The 22,229-nt window shown below is 38.3% G+C and overlaps 1 protein-coding gene across 2 annotated transcripts in view; it reads left to right on the top strand.

Annotated features, from left to right (window-relative positions):
• The first annotated feature begins 17,755 nt into the window (after nt 1-17,755).
• vps9d1 (VPS9 domain containing 1) overlaps nt 17,756-22,229 on the top strand; it is a 31,407-nt gene continuing 26,933 nt past the window's right edge. For both annotated transcript variants that reach the window (XM_058075892.1, XM_058075893.1), the window contains exons 1-5: nt 17,756-17,921; nt 18,595-18,667; nt 20,494-20,661; nt 20,765-20,906; nt 21,758-21,869. In XM_058075892.1, coding sequence (XP_057931875.1) covers nt 17,835-17,921; nt 18,595-18,667; nt 20,494-20,661; nt 20,765-20,906; nt 21,758-21,869 — 582 coding nt within the window. In that variant the 5' untranslated portion in view covers nt 17,756-17,834. The remainder of the gene's footprint in view (nt 17,922-18,594; nt 18,668-20,493; nt 20,662-20,764; nt 20,907-21,757; nt 21,870-22,229) is intronic.

The following is a 22,229-nucleotide window of genomic DNA, read 5'->3' on the forward strand; positions in this document are numbered from 1 at the left end:
AGGGGCCCCAGGAGCATCCAGAAATGGCATAAAATGCCCAAATTTTAGGGCGTCAATTTTTGAAAAAAAAAAAAAAAAAACGTAAGGGGTTAGTATGTCGTTTTTTTCAGTTTTTTCAACTTGCTCAAAATGCACTTTTCTGTTAAAATAAACACGGGAAACCTCACACACACTCAACAGGGGCCCCAGGAGCCTCCAAAAATGGCATAAAATGCCCAAATTTTAGGGCGTCAATTTTTGAAAAAAAACGTAAGGGGTTAGTATGTCGTTTTTTTCAGTTTTTTCAACTTGCTCAAAATGCACTTTTCTGTTAAAATAAACACGGGAAACCTCACACACACTCAACAGGGGCCCCAGGAGCATCCAGAAATGGCATAAAATGCCCAAATTTTAGGGCGTCAATTTTTGAAAAAAAACGTAAGGGGTTAGTATGTCGTTTTTTTCAGTTTTTTCAACTTGCTCAAAATGCACTTTTCTGTTAAAATAAACACGGGAAACCTCACACACACTCAACAGGGGCCCCAGGAGCATCCAAAAATGGCATGAAATGCCCAAATTTTAGGGCGTCAATTTTTGAAAAAAAACGTAAGGGGTTAGTATGTCGTTTTTTTCATTTTTTTCAACTTTCTCAAAATGCACTTTTCTGTTAAAATAAACACGGGAAACCTCACACACACTCAACAGGGGCCCCAGGAGCATCCAAAAATGGCATAAAATGCCCAAATTTTAGGGCGTCAATTTTTGAAAAAAAACGTAAGGGGTTAGTATGTCGTTTTTTTCAGTTTTTTCAACTTGCTCAAAATGCACTTTTCTGTTAAAATAAACACGGGAAACCTCACACACACTCAACAGGGGCCCCAGGAGCATCCAAAAATGGCATAAAATGCCCAAATTTTAAGGCGTCAATTTTTGAAAAAAAAAAAACGTAAGGGGTTAGTATGTCGTTTTTTTCAGTTTTTTCAACTTGCTCAAAATGCACTTTTCTGTTAAAATAAACACGGGAAACCTCACACACACTCAACAGGGGCCCCAGGAGCCTCCAAAAATGGCATAAAATGCCCATATTTTAGGGTGTCAATTTTTGAAAAAAAACGTAAGGGGTTAGTATGTCGTTTTTTTCAGTTTTTTCAACTTGCTCAAAATGCACTTTTCTGTTAAAATAAACACGGGAAACCTCACACACACTCAACAGGGGCCCCAGGAGCATCCAAAAATGGCATGAAATGCCCAAATTTTAGGGCGTCAATTTTTGAAAAAAAACGTAAGGGGTTAGTATGTCGTTTTTTTCATTTTTTTCAACTTGCTCAAAATGCACTTTTCTGTTAAAATAAACACGGGAAACCTCACACACACTCAACAGGGGCCCCAGGAGCATCCAAAAATGGCATAAAATGCCCAAATTTTAAGGCGTCAATTTTTGAAAAAAAAAAAACGTAAGGGGTTAGTATGTCGTTTTTTTCAGTTTTTTCAACTTGCTCAAAATGCACTTTTCTGTTAAAATAAACACGGGAAACCTCACACACACTCAACAGGGGCCCCAGGAGCCTCCAAAAATGGCATAAAATGCCCATATTTTAGGGTGTCAATTTTTGAAAAAAAACGTAAGGGGTTAGTATGTCGTTTTTTTCAGTTTTTTCAACTTGCTCAAAATGCACTTTTCTGTTAAAATAAACACGGGAAACCTCACACACACTCAACAGGGGCCCCAGGAGCCTCCAAAAATGGCATAAAATGCCCATATTTTAGGGTGTCAATTTTTGAAAAAAAACGTAAGGGGTTAGTATGTCGTTTTTTTCAGTTTTTTCAACTTGCTCAAAATGCACTTTTCTGTTAAAATAAACACGGGAAACCTCACACACACTCAACAGGGGCCCCAGGAGCATCCAAAAATGGCATGAAATGCCCAAATTTTAGGGCGTCAATTTTTGAAAAAAAACGTAAGGGGTTAGTATGTCGTTTTTTTCAGTTTTTTCAACTTGCTCAAAATGCACTTTTCTGTTAAAATAAACACGGGAAACCTCACACACACTCAACAGGGGCCCCAGGAGCCTCCAAAAATGGCATAAAATGCCCAAATTTTAAGGCGCCAATTTTTGAAAAAAAAAAAACGTAAGGGGTTAGTATGTCGTTTTTTTCAGTTTTTTCAACTTGCTCAAAATGCACTTTTCTGTAAAAATAAACACGGGAAACCTCACACACACTCAACAGGGGCCCCAGGAGCATCCAAAAATGGCATAAAATGCCCAAATTTTAGGGCGTCAATTTTTGAAAAAAAACGTAAGGGGTTAGTATGTCGTTTTTTTCAGTTTTTTCAACTTGCTCAAAATGCACTTTTCTGTTAAAATAAACACGGGAAACCTCACACACACTCAACAGGGGCCCCAGGAGCATCCAAAAATGGCATAAAATGCCCAAATTTTAAGGCGTCAATTTTTGAAAAAAAAAAAACGTAAGGGGTTAGTATGTCGTTTTTTTCAGTTTTTTCAACTTGCTCAAAATGCACTTTTCTGTTAAAATAAACACGGGAAACCTCACACACACTCAACAGGGGCCCCAGGAGCCTCCAAAAATGGCATAAAATGCCCATATTTTAGGGTGTCAATTTTTGAAAAAAAACGTAAGGGGTTAGTATGTCGTTTTTTTCAGTTTTTTCAACTTGCTCAAAATGCACTTTTCTGTTAAAATAAACACGGGAAACCTCACACACACTCAACAGGGGCCCCAGGAGCATCCAAAAATGGCATGAAATGCCCAAATTTTAGGGCGTCAATTTTTGAAAAAAAACGTAAGGGGTTAGTATGTCGTTTTTTTCATTTTTTTCAACTTGCTCAAAATGCACTTTTCTGTTAAAATAAACACGGGAAACCTCACACACACTCAACAGGGGCCCCAGGAGCATCCAAAAATGGCATAAAATGCCCAAATTTTAAGGCGTCAATTTTTGAAAAAAAAAAAACGTAAGGGGTTAGTATGTCGTTTTTTTCAGTTTTTTCAACTTGCTCAAAATGCACTTTTCTGTAAAAATAAACACGGGAAACCTCACACACACTCAACAGGGGCCCCAGGAGCATCCAAAAATGGCATGAAATGCCCAAATTTTAGGGCGTCGATTTTTGAAAAAAAACGTAAGGGGTTAGTATGTCGTTTTTTTCAGTTTTTTCAACTTGCTCAAAATGCACTTTTCTGTTAAAATAAACACGGGAAACCTCACACACACTCAACAGGGGCCCCAGGAGCATCCAAAAATGGCATGAAATGCCCAAATTTTAGGGCGTCGATTTTTGAAAAAAAACGTAAGGGGTTAGTATGTCGTTTTTTTCAGTTTTTTCAACTTGCTCAAAATGCACTTTTCTGTTAAAATAAACACGGGAAACCTCACACACACTCAACAGGGGCCCCAGGAGCATCCAAAAATGGCATGAAATGCCCAAATTTTAGGGCGTCAATTTTTGAAAAAAAACGTAAGGGGTTAGTATGTCGTTTTTTTCATTTTTTTCAACTTGCTCAAAATGCACTTTTCTGTTAAAATAAACACGGGAAACCTCACACACACTCAACAGGGGCCCCAGGAGCATCCAAAAATGGCATGAAATGCCCAAATTTTAGGGCGTCAAATTTTTGAAAAAAAACGTAAGGGGTTAGTATGTCGTTTTTTTCAGTTTTTTCAACTTGCTCAAAATGCACTTTTCTGTTAAAATAAACACGGGAAACCTCACACACACTCAACAGGGGCCCCAGGAGCATCCAGAAATGGCATAAAATGCCCAAATTTTAGGGCGTCAATTTTTGAAAAAAAACGTAAGGGGTTAGTATGTCGTTTTTTTCAGTTTTTTCAACTTGCTCAAAATGCACTTTTCTGTTAAAATAAACACGGGAAACCTCACACACACTCAACAGGGGCCCCAGGAGCATCCAAAAATGGCATGAAATGCCCAAATTTTAGGGCGTCAATTTTTGAAAAAAAACGTAAGGGGTTAGTATGTCGTTTTTTTCATTTTTTTCAACTTGCTCAAAATGCACTTTTCTGTTAAAATAAACACGGGAAACCTCACACACACTCAACAGGGGCCCCAGGAGCATCCAAAAATGGCATAAAATGCCCAAATTTTAAGGCGTCAATTTTTGAAAAAAAAAAAACGTAAGGGGTTAGTATGTCGTTTTTTTCAGTTTTTTCAACTTGCTCAAAATGCACTTTTCTGTTAAAATAAACACGGGAAACCTCACACACACTCAACAGGGGCCCCAGGAGCCTCCAAAAATGGCATAAAATGCCCAAATTTTAGGGTGTCAATTTTTGAAAAAAAACGTAAGGGGTTAGTATGTCGTTTTTTTCAGTTTTTTCAACTTGCTCAAAATGCACTTTTCTGTTAAAATAAACACGGGAAACCTCACACACACTCAACAGGGGCCCCAGGAGCATCCAAAAATGGCATAAAATGCCCAAATTTTAGGGCGTCAATTTTTGAAAAAAAACGTAAGGGGTTAGTATGTCGTTTTTTTCAGTTTTTTCAACTTGCTCAAAATGCACTTTTCTGTTAAAATAAACACGGGAAACCTCACACACACTCAACAGGGGCCCCAGGAGCATCCAGAAATGGCATAAAATGCCCAAATTTTAGGGCGTCAATTTTTGAAAAAAAACGTAAGGGGTTAGTATGTCGTTTTTTTCAGTTTTTTCAACTTGCTCAAAATGCACTTTTCTGTTAAAATAAACACGGGAAACCTCACACACACTCAACAGGGGCCCCAGGAGCCTCCAAAAATGGCATAAAATGCCCAAATTTTAAGGCGCCAATTTTTGAAAAAAAAAAACGTAAGGGGTTAGTATGTCGTTTTTTTCAGTTCTTTCAACTTGCTCAAAATGCACTTTTCTGTTAAAATAAACACGGGAAACCTCACACACACTCAACAGGGGCCCCAGGAGCCTCCAAAAATGGCATAAAATGCCCAAATTTTAGGGCGTCAATTTTTGAAAAAAAACGTAAGGGGTTAGTATGTCGTTTTTTTCAGTTTTTTCAACTTGCTCAAAATGCACTTTTCTGTTAAAATAAACACGGGAAACCTCACACACACTCAACAGGGGCCCCAGGAGCATCCAGAAATGGCATAAAATGCCCAAATTTTAGGGCGTCAATTTTTGAAAAAAAACGTAAGGGGTTAGTATGTCGTTTTTTTCAGTTTTTTCAACTTGCTCAAAATGCACTTTTCTGTTAAAATAAACACGGGAAACATCACACACACTCAACAGGGGCCCCAGGAGCATCCAGAAATGGCATAAAATACCCAAATTTTAGGGCGTCAATTTTTGAAAAAAAAACGTAAGGGGTTAGTATGTCGTTTTTTTCAGTTTTTTCAACTTGCTCAAAATGCACTTTTCTGTTAAAATAAACACGGGAAACCTCACACACACTCAACAGGGGCCCCAGGAGCATCCAAAAATGGCATAAAATGCCAAAATTTTAGGGCGTCAATTTTTGAAAAAAAAACGTAAGGGGTTAGTATGTCGTTTTTTTCAGTTTTTTCAACTTGCTAAAAATGCACTTTTCTGTTTAAATAAACACGGGAAACCTCACACACACTCAACAGGGGCCCCAGGAGCATCCAAAAATGGCATAAAATGCCCAAATTTTAGGGCGTCAATTTTTGAAAAAAAACGTAAGGGGTTAGTATGTCGTTTTTTTCATTTTTTTCAACTTGCTCAAAATGCACTTTTCTGTTAAAATAAACACGGGAAACCTCACACACACTCAACAGGGGCCCCAGGAGCATCCAGAAATGGCATAAAATGCCCAAATTTTAGGGCGTCAATTTCTGAAAAAAAACGTAAGGGGTTAGTATGTCGTTTTTTTCAGTTTTTTCAACTTGCTCAAAATGCACTTTTCTGTTAAAATAAACACGGGAAACCTCACACACACTCAACAGGGGCCCCAGGAGCATCCAGAAATGGCATAAAATGCCCAAATTTTAGGGCGTCAATTTTTGAAAAAGTTAGTATGTCGTTTTTTTCAGTTTTTTCAACTTGCTCAAAATGCACTTTTCTGTTAAAATAATCACGGGAAACCTCACACACACTCAACAGGGGCCCCAGGAGCATCCAAAAATGGCATGAAATGCCCAAATTTTAGGGCGTCGTTTTTTGAAAAAAAACGTAAGGGGTTAGTATGTCGTTTTTTTCAGTTTTTTCAACTTGCTCAAAATGCACTTTTCTGTTAAAATAAACACGGGAAACCTCACACACACTCAACAGGGGCCCCAGGAGCATCCAGAAATGGCATAAAATGCCCAAATTTTAGGGCGTCAATTTTTGAAAAAAAACGTAAGGGGTTAGTTAGTATGTCGTTTTTTTCAGTTTTTTCAACTTGCTCAAAATGCACTTTTCTGTTAAAATAAACACGGGAAACCTCACACACACTCAACAGGGGCCCCAGGAGCATCCAGAAATGGCATAAAATGCCCAAATTTTAGGGCGTCAATTTTTGAAAAAAAACGTAAGGGGTTAGTATGTCGTTTTTTTCAGTTTTTTCAACTTGCTCAAAATGCACTTTTCTGTTAAAATAAACACGGGAAACCTCACACACACTCAACAGGGGCCCCAGGAGCATCCAGAAATGGCATAAAATGCCCAAATTTTAGGGCGTCAATTGTTGAAAAAAAACGTAAGGGGTTAGTATGTCGTTTTTTTCAGTTTTTTCAACTTGCTCAAAATGCACTTTTCTGTTAAAATAAACACGGGAAACCTCACACACACTCAACAGGGGCCCCAGGAGCATCCAGAAATGGCATAAAATGCCCAAATTTTAGGGCGTCAATTTTTGAAAAAAAACGTAAGGGGTTAGTATGTCGTTTTTTTCAGTTTTTTCAACTTGCTCAAAATGCACTTTTCTGTTAAAATAAACACGGGAAACCTCACACACACTCAACAGGGGCCCCAGGAGCATCCAAAAATGGCATAAAATGCCCAAATTTTAGGGCGTCAATTTTTGAAAAAAAAACATAAGGGGTTAGTATGTCGTTTTTTTCAGTTTTTTCAACTTGCTCAAAATGCACTTTTCTGTTTAAATAAACACGGGAAACCTCACACACACTCAACAGGGGCCCCAGGAGCATCCAAAAATGGCATAAAATGCCCAAATTTTAGGGCGTCAATTTTTGAAAAAAAACGTAAGGGGTTAGTATGTCGTTTTTTTCATTTTTTTCAACTTGCTCAAAATGCACTTTTCTGTTAAAATAAACACGGGAAACCTCACACACACTCAACAGGGGCCCCAGGAGCATCCAGAAATGGCATAAAATGCCCAAATTTTAGGGCGTCAATTTTTGAAAAAAAACGTAAGGGGTTAGTATGTCGTTTTTTTCAGTTTTTTCAACTTGCTCAAAATGCACTTTTCTGTTAAAATAATCACGGGAAACCTCACACACACTCAACAGGGGCCCCAGGAGCATCCAAAAATGGCATGAAATGCCCAAATTTTAGGGCGTCGATTTTCGAAAAAAAACGTAAGGGGTTAGTATGTCGTTTTTTTCAGTTTTTTCAACTTGCTCAAAATGCACTTTTCTGTTAAAATAAACACGGGAAACCTCACACACACTCAACAGGGGCCCCAGGAGCATCCAGAAATGGCATAAAATGCCCAAATTTTAGGGCGTCAATTTTTGAAAAAAAACGTAAGGGGTTAGTATGTCGTTTTTTTCAGTTTTTTCAACTTGCTCAAAATGCACTTTTCTGTTAAAATAATCACGGGAAACCTCACACACACTCAACAGGGGCCCCAGGAGCATCCAAAAATGGCATGAAATGCCCAAATTTTAGGGCGTCGATTTTTGAAAAAAAAACGTAAGGGGTTAGTATGTCGTTTTTTTCAGTTTTTTCAACTTGCTCAAAATGCACTTTTCTGTTAAAATAAACACGGGAAACCTCACACACACTCAACAGGGGCCCCAGGAGCATCCAGAAATGTTATAAAATGCCCAAATTTTAGGGCGTCAATTTTTGAAAAAAAACGTAAGGGGTTAGTATGTCGTTTTTTTCAGTTTTTTCAACTTGCTCAAAATGCACTTTTCTGTTAAAATAAACACGGGAAACCTCACACACACTCAACAGGGGCCCCAGGAGCATCCAGAAATTGCATAAAATGCCCAAATTTTAGGGCGTCAATTTTTGAAAAAAAACGTAAGGGGTTAGTATGTCGTTTTTTTCAGTTTTTTCAACTTGCTCAAAATGCACTTTTCTGTTAAAATAAACACGGGAAACCTCACACACACTCAACAGGGGCCCCAGGAGCATCCAGAAATGGCATTAAATGCCAAAATTTTAGGGCGTCAATTTTTGAAAAAAAAACGTAAGGGGTTAGTATGTCGTTTTTTTTCAGTTTTTTCAACTTGCTCAAAATGCACTTTTCTGTTAAAATAAACACGGGAAACCTCACACACACTCAACAGGGGCCCCAGGAGCATCCAAAAATGGCATAAAATGCCCAAATTTTAGGGCGTCAATTTTTGAAAAAAAACGTAAGGTATGTCGTTTTTTTCAGTTTTTTCAACTTGCTCAAAATGCACTTTTCTGTTAAAATAAACACGGGAAACCTCACACACACTCAACAGGGGCCCCAGGAGCATCCAGAAATGGCATAAAATGCCCAAATTTTAGGGCGTCAATTTTTGAAAAAAAAACGTAAGGGGTTAGTATGTCATTTTTTTCAGTTTTTTCAACTTGCTCAAAATGCACTTTTCTGTTAAAATAAACACGGGAAACCTCACACACACTCAACAGGGGCCCCAGGAGCATCCAGAAATGGCATAAAATGCCGAAATTTTAGGGCGTCAATTTTTGAAAAAAAACGTAAGGGGTTGTTAGTATGTCGTTTTTTTCAGTTTTTTCAACTTGCTCAAAATGCACTTTTCTGTTAAAATAAACACGGGAAACCTCACACACACTCAACAGGGGCCCCAGGAGCATCCAAAAATGGCATAAAATGCCCAAATTTTAGGGCGTCAATTTTTGAAAAAAAACGTAAGGTATGTCGTTTTTTTCAGTTTTTTCAACTTGCTCAAAATGCACTTTTCTGTTAAAATAAACACGGGAAACCTCACACACACTCAACAGGGGCACCAGGAGCATCCAAAAATGGCATAAAATGCCCAAATTTTAGGGCGTCAATTTTTGAAAAAAAACGTAAGGGGTTAGTATGTCGTTTTTTTCAGTTTTTTCAACTTGCTCAAAATGCACTTTTCTGTTAAAATAAACACGGGAAACCTCAAACACACTCAACAGGGGCCCCAGGAGCATCCAAAAATGGCATAAAATGCCCAAATTTTAGGGCGTCAGTTTTTGAAAAAAAAAACGTAAGGGGTTAGTATGTCGTTTTTTTCAGTCTTTTCAACTTGCTCAAAATGCACTTTTCTGTTAAAATAAACACGGGAAACCTCACACACACTCAACAGGGGCCCCAGGAGCATCCAAAAATGGCATAAAATGCCCAAATTTTAGGGCGTCAGTTTTTGAAAAAAAAACGTAAGGGGTTAGTATGTCGTTTTTTTCAGTTTTTTCAACTTGCTCAAAATGCACTTTTCTGTTAAAATAAACACGGGAAACCTCACACACACTCAACAGGGGCCCCAGGAGCATCCAAAAATGGCATAAAATGCCCAAATTTTAGGGCGTCAATTTTTGAAAAAAAACGTAAGGGGTTAGTTAGTATGTCGTTTTTTTCAGTTTTTTCAACTTGCTCAAAATGCACTTTTCTGTTAAAATAAACACTGGAAACCTCACACACACTCAAAGAGGGGCCCCAGGAGCATCCAGAAATGGCATAAAATGCCGAAATTTTAGGGCGTCAATTTTTGAAAAAAAACGTAAGGGGTTAGTATGTCGTTTTTTTCAGTTTTTTCAACTTGCTCAAAATGCACTTTTCTGTTAAAATAAACACGGGAAACCTCACACACACTCAACAGGTGCCCCAGGAGCATCCAGAAATGGCATAAAATGCCCAAATTTTAGGGCGTCAATTTTTGAAAAAAAACGTAAGGGGTATGTCATTTTTTTCAGTTTTTTCAACTTGCTCAAAATGCACTTTTCTGTTAAAATAAACACGGGAAACCTCACACACACTCAACAGGGGCCCCAGGAGCATCCAAAAATGGCATAAAATGCCCAAATTATAGGGCGTCAATTTTTGAAAAAAAAACGTAAGGGGTTAGTATGTCGTTTTTTTCAGTTTTTTCAACTTGCTCAAAATGCACTTTTCTGTTAAAATAAACACTGGAAACCTCACACACACTCAACAGGGGCCCCAGGAGCATCCAAAAATGGCATAAAATGCCAAACTTTTAGGGCGTCAATTTTTGAAAAAAAACCTAAGGGGTTAGTATGTCGTTTTTTTCAGTTTTTTCAACTTGCTCAAAATGCACTTTTCTGTTAAAATAAACACGGGAAACCTCACACACACTCAACAGGGGCCTCAGGAGCATCCATAAATGGCATAAAATGTGAAAATTTTTCAGTTTTTTCAACTTGCTCAAAATGCACTTTTCTGTTAAAATAAACACGGGAAACCTCACACACACTCAACAGGGGCCCCAGGAGCATCCAAAAATGGCATAAAATGCCCAAAATATAGGGCGTCAATTTTTGAAAAAAAAACGTAAGGGGGTTAGTATGTCGTTTTTTTCAGTTTTTTCAACTTGCTCAAAATGCACTTTTCTGTTAAAATAAACACGGGAAACCTCACACACACTCAACAGGGGCCCCAGGAGCATCCAAAAATGGCATAAAATGCCCAAATTATAGGGCGTCAATTTTTGAAAAAAAAACGTAAGGGGTTAGTATGTCGTTTTTTTCAGTTTTTTCAACTTGCTCAAAATGCACTTTTCTGTTAAAATAAACACGGGAAACCTCACACACACTCAACAGGGGCCCCAGGAGCATCCAAAAATGGCATAAAATGCCCAAATTTTAGGGCGTCAATTTTTGAAAAAAAACGTAAGGGGTTAGTATGTCGTATTTTTCAGTTTTTTCAACTTGCTCAAAATGCACTTTTCTGTTAAAATAAACTCGGGAAACCTCACACACACTACACAGGGGCCCCAGGAGCATCCAAAAATGGCATAAAATGCCCAAATTTTAGGGCGTCAATTTTTGAAAAAAAACATAAGGGGTTAGTTAGTATGTCGTTTTTTTCAGTTTTTTCAACTTGCTTAAAATGCACTTTTCTGTTAAAATAAACACGGGAAACCTCACACACACTCAAGAGGGGCCCCAGGAGCATCCAAAAATGGCATAAAATGCCAAACTTTTAGGGCGTCAATTTTTGAAAAAAAAACGTAAGGGGTTAGTATGTCGTTTTTTTCAGTTTTTTCAACTTGCTCAAAATGCGCTTTTCTGTTAAAATAAACACGGGAAACCTCACACACACTCAACAGGGGCCCCAGGAGCATCCAAAAATGGCATAAAATGCCCAAATTTTAGGGCGTCAATTTTTGAAAAAAAACGTAAGGGGTTAGTATGTCGTTTTTTTCAGTTTTTTCAACTTGCTCAAAATGCACTTTTCTGTTAAAATAAACACGGGAAACCTCACACACACTCAACAGGGGCCCCAGGAGCATCCAAAAATGGCATAAAATGCCCAAATTTTAGGGCGTCAATTTTTGAAAAAAAACGTAAGGGATTAGTTAGTATGTCGTTTTTTTCAGTTTTTTCAACTTGCTCAAAATGCACTTTTCTGTTAAAATAAACACGGGAAACCTCACACACACTCAACAGGGGCCCCAGGAGCATCCAAAAATGGCATAAAATGCCAAACTTTTAGGGCGTCAATTTTTGAAAAAAAAACGTAAGGGGTTAGTATGTCGTTTTTTTCAGTTTTTTCAACTTGCTCAAAATGCGCTTTTCTGTTAAAATAAACACGGGAAACCTCACACACACTCAACAGGGGCCCCAGGAGCATCCAAAAATGGCATAAAATGCCAAAATTTTAGGGCGTCAATTTAAAAAAAAAACGTAAGGGGTTAGTATGTCGTATTTTTCAGTTTTTTCAACTTGCTCAAAATGCACTTTTCTGTTAAAATAAACACGGGAAACTGCACACACACTCAAGAGGGGCCCCAGGAGCATCCAAAAATGGCATAAAATGCCAAAATTTTAGGGCGTCAATTTTTGAAAAAAAACGTAAGGGGTTAGTATGTCGTTTTTTTCAGTTTTTTCAACTTGCTCAAAATGCACTTTTCTGTTAAAATAAACACGGGAAACCTCACACACACTCAACAGGGGGCCGAGGAGCATCCAAAAATGGCATAAAATGCCCAAATTTTAGGGCGTCAATTTTTGAAAAAAAAAACGTAAGGGGTTAGTATGTCGTTTTTTTCAGTTTTTTCAACTTGCTCAAAATGCACTTTTCTGTTAAAATAAACACGGGAAACCTCACACACACTCAACAGGGGCCCCAGGAGCATCCAAAAATGGCATAAAATGCCCAAATTTTAGGGCGTCAATTTTTGAAAAAAAACGTAAGGGGTTAGTATGTCGTTTTTTTCAGTTTTTTCAACTTGCTCAAAATGCACTTTTCTGTTAAAATAAACACGGGAAACCTCACACACACGCAACAGGGGCCCCAGGAGCATCCAGAAATGGCATAAAATGCCCAAATTTTAGGGCGTCAATTTTTGAAAAAAAACGTAAGGGGTTAGTATGTCGTTTTTTTCAGTTTTTTCAACTTGCTGAAAATGCACTTTTCTGTTAAAATAAACACGGGAAACCTCACACACACTCAACAGGGGCCCCAGGAGCATCCAAAAATGGCATGAAATGCCCAAATTTTAGGGCGTCAATTTTTGAAAAAAAACGTAAGGGGTTAGTATGTCGTTTTTTTCAGTTTTTTCAACTTGCTCAAAATGCACTTTTCTGTTAAAATAAACACGGGAAACCTCACACACACTCAACAGGGGCCCCAGGAGCATCCAAAAATGGCATAAAATGCCCAAATATTAGGGCGTCAATTTTTGAAAAAAAACGTAAGGGGTTAGTATGTCGTTTTTTTCAGTTTTTTCAACTTGCTCAAAATGCACTTTTCTGTTAAAATAAACACGGGAAACCTCACACACACTCAACAGGGGCCCCAGGAGCATCCAGAAGTGGCATAAAATGCCCAAATTTTAGGGCGTCAATTTTTGAAAAAAAACGTAAGGGGTTAGTATGTCGTTTTTTTCAGTTTTTTCAACTTGCTCAAAATGCACTTTTCTGTTAAAATAAACACGGGAAACCTCACACACACTCAACAGGGGCCCCAGGAGCATCCAAAAATGGCATAAAATGCCCAAATATTAGGGCGTCAATTTTTGAAAAAAAACGTAAGGGGTTAGTATGTCGTTTTTTTCAGTTTTTTCAACTTGCTCAAAATGAACTTTTCTGTTAAAATAAACACGGGAAACCTCACACACACTCAACAGGGGCCCCAGGAGCATCCAGAAATGGCATAAAATGCCCAAATTTTAGGGCGTCAATTTTTGAAAAAAAACGTAAGGGGTTAGTATGTCGTTTTTTTCAGTTTTTTCAACTTGCTCAAAATGCACTTTTCTGTTAAAATAAACACGGGAAACCTCACACACACTCAACAGGTGCCCCAGGAGCATCCAAAAATGGCATAAAATGCCCAAATTTTAGGGCGTCAATTTTTGAAAAAAAACGTAAGGGGTTAGTATGTCGTTTTTTTCAGTTTTTTCAACTTGCTCAAAATGCACTTTTCTGTTAAAATAAACACGGGAAACCTCACACACACTCAAGACGGGCCCCAGGAGCATCCAAAAATGGCATAAAATGCCCAAATTTTAGGGCGTCAATTTTTGAAAAAAAACATAAGGGGTTAGTATGTCGTTTTTTTCAGTTTTTTCAACTTGCTCAAAATGCACTTTTCTGTTAAAATAAACACGGGAAACCTCACACACACTCAACAGGGGCCCCAGGAGCATCCAAAAATGGCATAAAATGCCCAAATTTTAGGGCGTCAATTTTTGAAAAAAAACGTAAGGGGTTAGTATGTCGTTTTTTTCAGTTTTTTCAACTTGCTCAAAATGCACTTTTCTGTTAAAATAAACACGGGAAACCTCACACACACTCAACAGGGGCCCCAGGAGCATCCAAAAATGGCATAAAATGCCCAAATTTTAGGGCGTCAATTTTTGAAAAAAAACGTAAGGGGTTAGTATGTCGTTTTTTTCAGTTTTTTCAACTTGCTCAAAATGCACTTTTCTGTTAAAATAAACAAGGGAAACCTCACACACACTCAACAGGGGCCCCAGGAGCATCCAATAATGGCATAAAATGCCCAAATTTTAGGGCGTCAATTTTTGAAAAAAAACGTAACGTCGTTTTTTTTCAGTTTTTTCAACTTGCTCAAAATGCACTTTTCTGTTAAAATAAACACGGGAAACCTCACACACACTCAACAGGGGCCCCAGGAGCATCCAAAAATGGCATAAAATGCCCAAATTTTAGGGCGTCAATTTTTGAAAAAAAACGTAAGGGGTTAGTATGTCGTATTTTTCAGTTTTTTCAACTTGCTCAAAATGCACTTTTCTGTTAAAATAAACACGGGAAACCTCACACACACTCAAGAGGGGCCCCAGGAGCATCCACAAATGGCATAAAATGCCCAAATTTTAGGGCGTCAATTTTTGAAAAAAAACGTAAGGGGTTAGTATGTCGTTTTTTTCAGTTTTTTCAACTTGCTCAAAATGCACTTTTCTGTTAAAATAAACACGGGAAACCTCACACACACTCAACAGGGGCCCCAGGAGCATCCAAAAATGGCATAAAATGTCAAAATATTTCAGTTTTTTCAACTTGCTCAAAATGCACTTTTCTGTTAAAATAAACACGGGAAACCTCCCACACACTCAACAGGGGCCCCAGGAGCATCCAAAAATGGCATAAAATGCCCAAATTTTAGGGCGTCAATTTTTGAAAAAAAACGTAAGGGGTTAGTTAGTATGTCGTTTTTTTCAGTTTTTTCAACTTGCTCAAAATGCACTTTTCTGTTAAAATAAACACGGGAAACCTCACACACACTCAACAGGGGCCCCAGGAGCATCCAAAAATTGCATAAAATGCCCAAATTTTAGGGCGTCAATTTTTGAAAAAAAACATAAGGGGTTAGTTAGTATGTCGTTTTTTTCAGTTTTTTCAACTTGCTTAAAATGCACTTTTCTGTTAAAATAAACACGGGAAACCTCACACACACTCAAGAGGGGCCCCAGGAGCATCCAAAAATGGCATAAAATGCCAAACTTTTAGGGCGTCAATTTTTGAAAAAAAAACGTAAGGGGTTAGTATGTCGTTTTTTTCAGTTTTTTCAACTTGCTCAAAATGCGCTTTTCTGTTAAAATAAACACGGGAAACCTCACACACACTCAACAGGGGGCGTAGGAGCATCCAAAAATGGCATAAAATGCCAAAATTTTAGGGCGTCAATTTAAAAAAAAAAACGTAAGGGGTTAGTATGTCGTATTTTTCAGTTTTTTCAACTTGCTCAAAATGCACTTTTCTGTTAAAATAAACACGGGAAACTGCACACACACTCAAGAGGGGCCCCAGGAGCATCCAAAAATGGCATAAAATGCCAAAATTTTAGGGCGTCAATTTTTGAAAAAAAACGTAAGGGGTTAGTATGTCGTTTTTTTCAGTTTTTTCAACTTGCTCAAAATGCACTTTTCTGTTAAAATAAACACGGGAAACCTCACACACACTCAACAGGGGGCCGAGGAGCATCCAAAAATGGCATAAAATGCCCAAATTTTAGGGCGTCAATTTTTGAAAAAAAACGTAACGTCGTTTTTTTCAGTTTTTTCAACTTGCTCAAAATGCACTTTTCTGTTAAAATAAACACGGGAAACCTCACACACACTCAACAGGGGCCCCAGGAGCATCCAAAAATGGCATAAAATGCCCAAATTTTAGGGCGTCAATTTTTGAAAAAAAACGTAAGGGGTTAGTATGTCGTATTTTTCAGTTTTTTCAACTTGCTCAAAATGCACTTTTCTGTTAAAATAAACACGGGAAACCTCACACACACTCAAGAGGGGCCCCAGGAGCATCCACAAATGGCATAAAATGCCCAAATTTTAGGGCGTCAATTTTTGAAAAAAAACGTAAGGGGTTAGTATGTCGTTTTTTTCAGTTTTTTCAACTTGCTCAAAATGCACTTTTCTGTTAAAATAAACACGGGAAACCTCACACACACTCAACAGGGGCCCCAGGAGCATCCAAAAATGGCATAAAATGTCAAAATATTTCAGTTTTTTCAACTTGCTCAAAATGCACTTTTCTGTTAAAATAAACACGGGAAACCTCCCACACACTCAACAGGGGCCCCAGGAGCATCCAAAAATGGCATAAAATGCCCAAATTTTAGGGCGTCAATTTTTGAAAAAAAACGTAAGGGGTTAGTTAGTATGTCGTTTTTTTCAGTTTTTTCAACTTGCTCAAAATGCACTTTTCTGTTAAAATAAACACGGGAAACCTCACACACACTCAACAGGGGCCCCAGGAGCATCCAAAAATTGCATAAAATGCCCAAATTTTAGGGCGTCAATTTTTGAAAAAAAACGTAAGGGGTTAGTTAGTATGTCGTTTTTTTCAGTTTTTTCAACTTGCTCAAAATGCACTTTTCTGTTAAAATAAACACGGGAAACCTCACACACACTCAACAGGGGCCCCAGGAGCATCCAAAAATTGCATAAAATGCCCAAATTTTAGGGCGTCAATTTTTGAAAAAAAACATAAGGGGTTAGTTAGTATGTCGTTTTTTTCAGTTTTTTCAACTTGCTTAAAATGCACTTTTCTGTTAAAATAAACACGGGAAACCTCACACACACTCAAGAGGGGCCCCAGGAGCATCCAAAAATGGCATAAAATGCCAAACTTTTAGGGCGTCAATTTTTGAAAAAAAACATAAGGGGTTAGTTAGTATGTCGTTTTTTTCAGTTTTTTCAACTTGCTTAAAATGCACTTTTCTGTTAAAATAAACACGGGAAACCTCACACACACTCAAGAGGGGCCCCAGGAGCATCCAAAAATGGCATAAAATGCCAAACTTTTAGGGCGTCAATTTTTGAAAAAAAAACGTAAGGGGTTAGTATGTCGTTTTTTTCAGTTTTTTCAACTTGCTCAAAATGCGCTTTTCTGTTAAAATAAACACGGGAAACCTCACACACACTCAACAGGGGGCCTAGGAGCATCCAAAAATGGCATAAAATGCCAAAATTTTAGGGCGTCAATTTAAAAAAAAAAAACGTAAGGGGTTAGTATGTCGTTTTTTTCAGTTTTTTCAACTTGCTCAAAATGCACTTTTCTGTTAAAATAAACACGGGAAACCTCACACACACTCACTCCATACTTCAAGAGGTTTCAGTCACCCATCTAGACTAATTTGAAAACACTCAAAATGTACGCAACGGTTTGATTACCGTGACAAAGTGCCTCTTTACAGCCAGGTAGCAGTTGTTTTTTTTAACACAGCTGTTTATTGAACGGTAAAACCGCGGTCATCGCCATATTATACATGGTTTGAGGTGACGTTTTACGGGATTAGAGTGTAAAAAGTGACTATGATGATGGATAATTTTAAGATTCAAGTACAATCAGTATTAAATTCCAATCTGGGAACACAATGACGCCTGCCCTACCCAATATGGCGGCCGTGTATTAAATTCCTCTCTGCGGACGCATGACGCCTACCCTACCCAATATGGCGGCCGCTATCTACTTCCGGGTCGCGTTCCAGGTCGAGTGACATAGATTCCGGGGTGAAGAAGGTTTGCAAACATGGGAATGTAAACAACTGAACATGGCTACAGCTGACGTGAAGCCCCTTCAGACTGCCATGAAAATGGCGAAAACAGCAATACATCTGGACGGAGGAAACAGACATGAGGTAGTGGACGCCATTCATGAAAGTTTATGGTAAACTAGCTGTCATGGCTAGCTGCCACGGCTAGCTGTCACTTCACTATGCTATGCGTCACAAACAAGTATCCTCATTTGGCCATATTTTCTCCTTCCAATCACCCGCATCTTCGCTTTTAGGTCGCCAGTTGATTCTTGTTTTAGAGCCGAACTGTCCAATGTTGGGGAATTTGGATACCACATGTTAATCTAGTGTTCAGAATGTTTTCAGCTCATCACCACTGTGCATTGTGGAATTAATTAAAGCAACTTTTCTAATTACTTGAAATGTTATCTCCAATAAGAGCGCCACTCCAACAAAGCATGTTGAGATGGGAAACAACTGGAATACAATAGGATCTCAAAAGTCAGCAACTACTCATTAGTCAGGAGCCCATGCATGATGTCATAGTTATTTGGAAACAAAAACACAGGAATTTGTTGCTGAAACGCCTCATAGAATTCCTCTGCAGGGGTATTATTTGCTCCTTCAACATGAGCACTTGTGTTTTGTGTTGTCAACCGAATGCTAGTATGCGATTCTAATGTTTAATGTTAATCCGGATATGTTGTAATTTCAAATACTTTTGCAGAAAGTGAAACTGCAGTTTGTGTCTGTTTTCTAAAGTACAATATTGTAAGGTAATGTGTTCCTCCTGCAGGAAGCTTACTGCGAATACCTCCGAACAATCAACTACATATCACAAACCCTTTTGGAGGATGCTGTGTCACAAAGTAAGGTCAAACTCTATATAAGATATTATATAAATACACATACTCACAGATATATGTGTATATATATATATATATATATATATATATAGTATACTCACAGATATATGTGTGTGTGTGTAAAAAATATATATATACAGTAAACCTCGGATATATCGGATTCAATTGTTCCCACTGGTTTTGTCCGATATAAGTGAAATCCGTTATATGCGTATACCGGAAAATGTCCGTTTTACGCATATATGGGATTTATATCCGGTATATGCGTAAATGGGATTTTATCCGTTATAAAAAGGCACTTCCTTGACTATGTTTCCAATGTACCTGGACGCGCAGGCAACGCTGCAAACGCTGCAAATGACGTCGTATAGCGGCCTGTCACGATTCGGCGAATCGGAGCGCCACGATGCGGCCATCCGATATATGCCAGGGAAATTTCATGGAAATGCATTGGAACGGGACTGGAGATTTTGTCCGAAATAGGCGAAATCCGTTATAAAAAATCCGATATATGCAATGAATTTTTATTGGAAATGCATTACAGAAAAATTGGTTCTTTTTTTATCTGTCCGTTGTGAGCGAATTTCCGATATATCCGAGTCCGATATATCCGAGGTTTACTGTATATACACATATATTAGGGTGCATCAAATTTGAATGGGAATTTTTAATTTCATAATATAAATTTGGCTGGCATTTCATTTCTTTCTAATGAACATAAAAAAGTCTTCTGCAAAGTTTTGAGGAAATCTATTGAGATTTAGGGGTGCCACCTCACACATAAACTTTTGTAAAAAAAAAAATCGAAAAATGTGCAATTTCTAGTCTAATTGCCAAAAAGTTGACCTGGAAATGTTGAGTACAATGAACTTCTATACAACATCATTTTTCATAGGGTTATGAAAGTAAATATATTTGTTTTCTCTTTGGGCAGATTGGGTATTTCTCAGAATTCAACTTGCAAGATTCTCCATTCATTTGTCCTATTGACAAAATGAATGGCGGTAAATGGGACATGTTCACATGGTCTTACCCTGAATTTTATGTAGCAGTGATGAATATTTGACATACATATAAAGTTTAAACACTTTGTTTGTTATTTTATTTGTATTTTATTGTAAACACAAGGGGCAATAGTAACACATTTTATTTGTATTTTATTGTAAACATAAGGGGCAATAGTAACACATTTAAATAACAATTCATGGCGACCATTGAGCAATGTTCACCACTTTATTCCACTAAAACAGATGTATGGTGGGACCCCTAAATAATCATGTATTGGAAAAATATTTTGTATGTGTTGTTTCTACATATATTGGAACACTTTTAGTACCCAGCCGTATCAAAATTCAATAATTGTGTTATTATATATTATAAAAGGGTTAATTGGCAACTCCAAATTGTCCATAGGTTTTAATGTGAGTGTGAATGGTTGTTTGTCTATATGTGCCCTGTGATGGGCTGCTGGGATAGGCTCCAGCACCCGCGCAACCCTTGTGAGGATAAGCAGTAGAAAATTAATTAATGTATATATATTAAGGGTGCAACGATACACAAAATTCACGGTTTGGTACTGTTTGACATGTTGCAATACTTTTTTGAAGTCTCATTTATGTCTCATACATCTTATTTTCTCTTATTATGTTGACTATATTCAGTAATAGTAGTGTAAAGGTGACTATAGGGGTGTTATTTCATGTCTAGAAGGCTCTAGAGGGCTGCGGTCCTTGTCGTTATCGTCTCTTTGTGTACAAAGCATTAGTCTGGTCTTTTCAAAGTGTGCACTTTTACCTTCTGTTCTCCATTTCACCCCTCTCACTGGTTAGCCTCAGAGGAGAAGGAAATGGTTGGCATGGAGGTGGAGCGAATGTTAACGCTGGCTGAGCAGTGTCTGGAGAGAGCCAGGTCCTTTGTAAAGAAGGCCGCTGACCCCCCTGCTTCCTCTTCTGTCAGCTCTCATCAGACTGTTGGCCTTCCAGTTGTTCTAAATGCAGGTTAGGTCATATTCCTCCCTTGCATTGCCTTCCTAATGCGCCGCACATGAAAGTAATCCAGTGAAATTCACTGTTTTTTTATTTCCCATCTTCACCGTCACAGCTCCCGTTGGCACCGAGCAGGAAGCAGCTAGTCACGCAAATACTTGTCAGCGCCAGGGCGACGATCCGGTGCGCTCCCCTTTCCTGCCTCCTGATGTTTTCCAAAGACTCCAAACAGTGGTGTTGCAGGATACAAACAAAAAGTAAGGCTTTGTTTTTTTTATCTAAGAGAGTAACTATAAGAGAAATGATCCAACGGTACCGCTGACAAAGTGAGTACACCCCTACATTATTTATTTTGCCAAACAAAGCACCCTACAAATTGTTGACTCATTGTCCATGCATTTTTTTAATGGAGCGCAATGGCTAAATAACCTACCACGGGGCCAAAGAAAGTTGCAAATGCCAGCATTTTGCAATTATTTCACATTTTTTTCTGCATGTAGAAAGTAGGAATGTCCAAATGGATAGATTAATATTTGATATCGGCACAATAGCAGCAAAAAAAATGATATTGGATTCATATTAAAAAGAATTGGACAGACTCCGCCCTAGCACGTTTATCCAGTAGCCCATGTGATGACAACAACAGATAATTAATCAATAATTGCTGCTATATGTGCTTGACTATGGCCCATTATTAGTCAAAAATGTTGAAAGACAAGTCTTATGCAGTATAAAATGATAGAGTGAAAAACATTTCCCCCTTTTTGTGCGGAAGTGGTAATTTTTTTGACTTCTTACTTGACTTCCCCACTCTGTTTGAAACATTTTCTTTTTAGAATAAACAGTTTGGAGGCTAACTAGTTAGCTCGGTAGCTTGAAATGCTTCAAACAGTAGCTCTCTTGTGTCCCTGCAGTGATCCCACGGCCTGCGCATGTTGTGTAAACAAAGCCAGTAGTCATGCATAATGAGTTATTATCTCTGATTATTGCTAATCATGTCTACTATATTGGGTAATAGGAGTGTAATGGTGACTATAGGGGTATTATGTCATGTCTAGAGGGCTCTAATAATGGTAAAAACCCATTTTTTATTACCCGTGTGTTCCAGGGAGCTGACACCCATTGAAGAAGCCTCGCATTTGAATCAGAAGTTAAAAGCCAATTATGAAGCTCGCCTGGCAAGACTCGCACCCGGTCAGGCCTATCAGAAGACATCTTTAGTAAGTGTGTGCATGTGTGCGTGTTTGTCCACTGCTGTGATACGTCAACGTCGGCGCCATATTGGATGTGGCAAGGCTGCGCTGTAAATGAATACAAGCAAATGTACTTATTTTCATGAAGTACCTTTCTACAAAGAAATTTAAGTTAAAGGGGACCAATTATGCTCATTTTGGGCCCTTTTGTATTGAGTTGGGCGGCACGGTGGTCTAGTGGTTAGCGCGCAGACCTCACAGCTAGGAGACCAGGGTTCAATTCCACCCTCGGCCATCTCCGTGTGGAGTTTGCATGTTCTCCCCGTGCATGCGTGGGTTTTCTCCGGGTACTCCGGTTTCCTCCCACATTCCAAAAACATGCTAGGT

This window comes from Doryrhamphus excisus, chromosome 6 (genome assembly GCF_030265055.1).
Source record: "Doryrhamphus excisus isolate RoL2022-K1 chromosome 6, RoL_Dexc_1.0, whole genome shotgun sequence".
NCBI lineage: Eukaryota > Metazoa > Chordata > Actinopteri > Syngnathiformes > Syngnathidae > Doryrhamphus > Doryrhamphus excisus.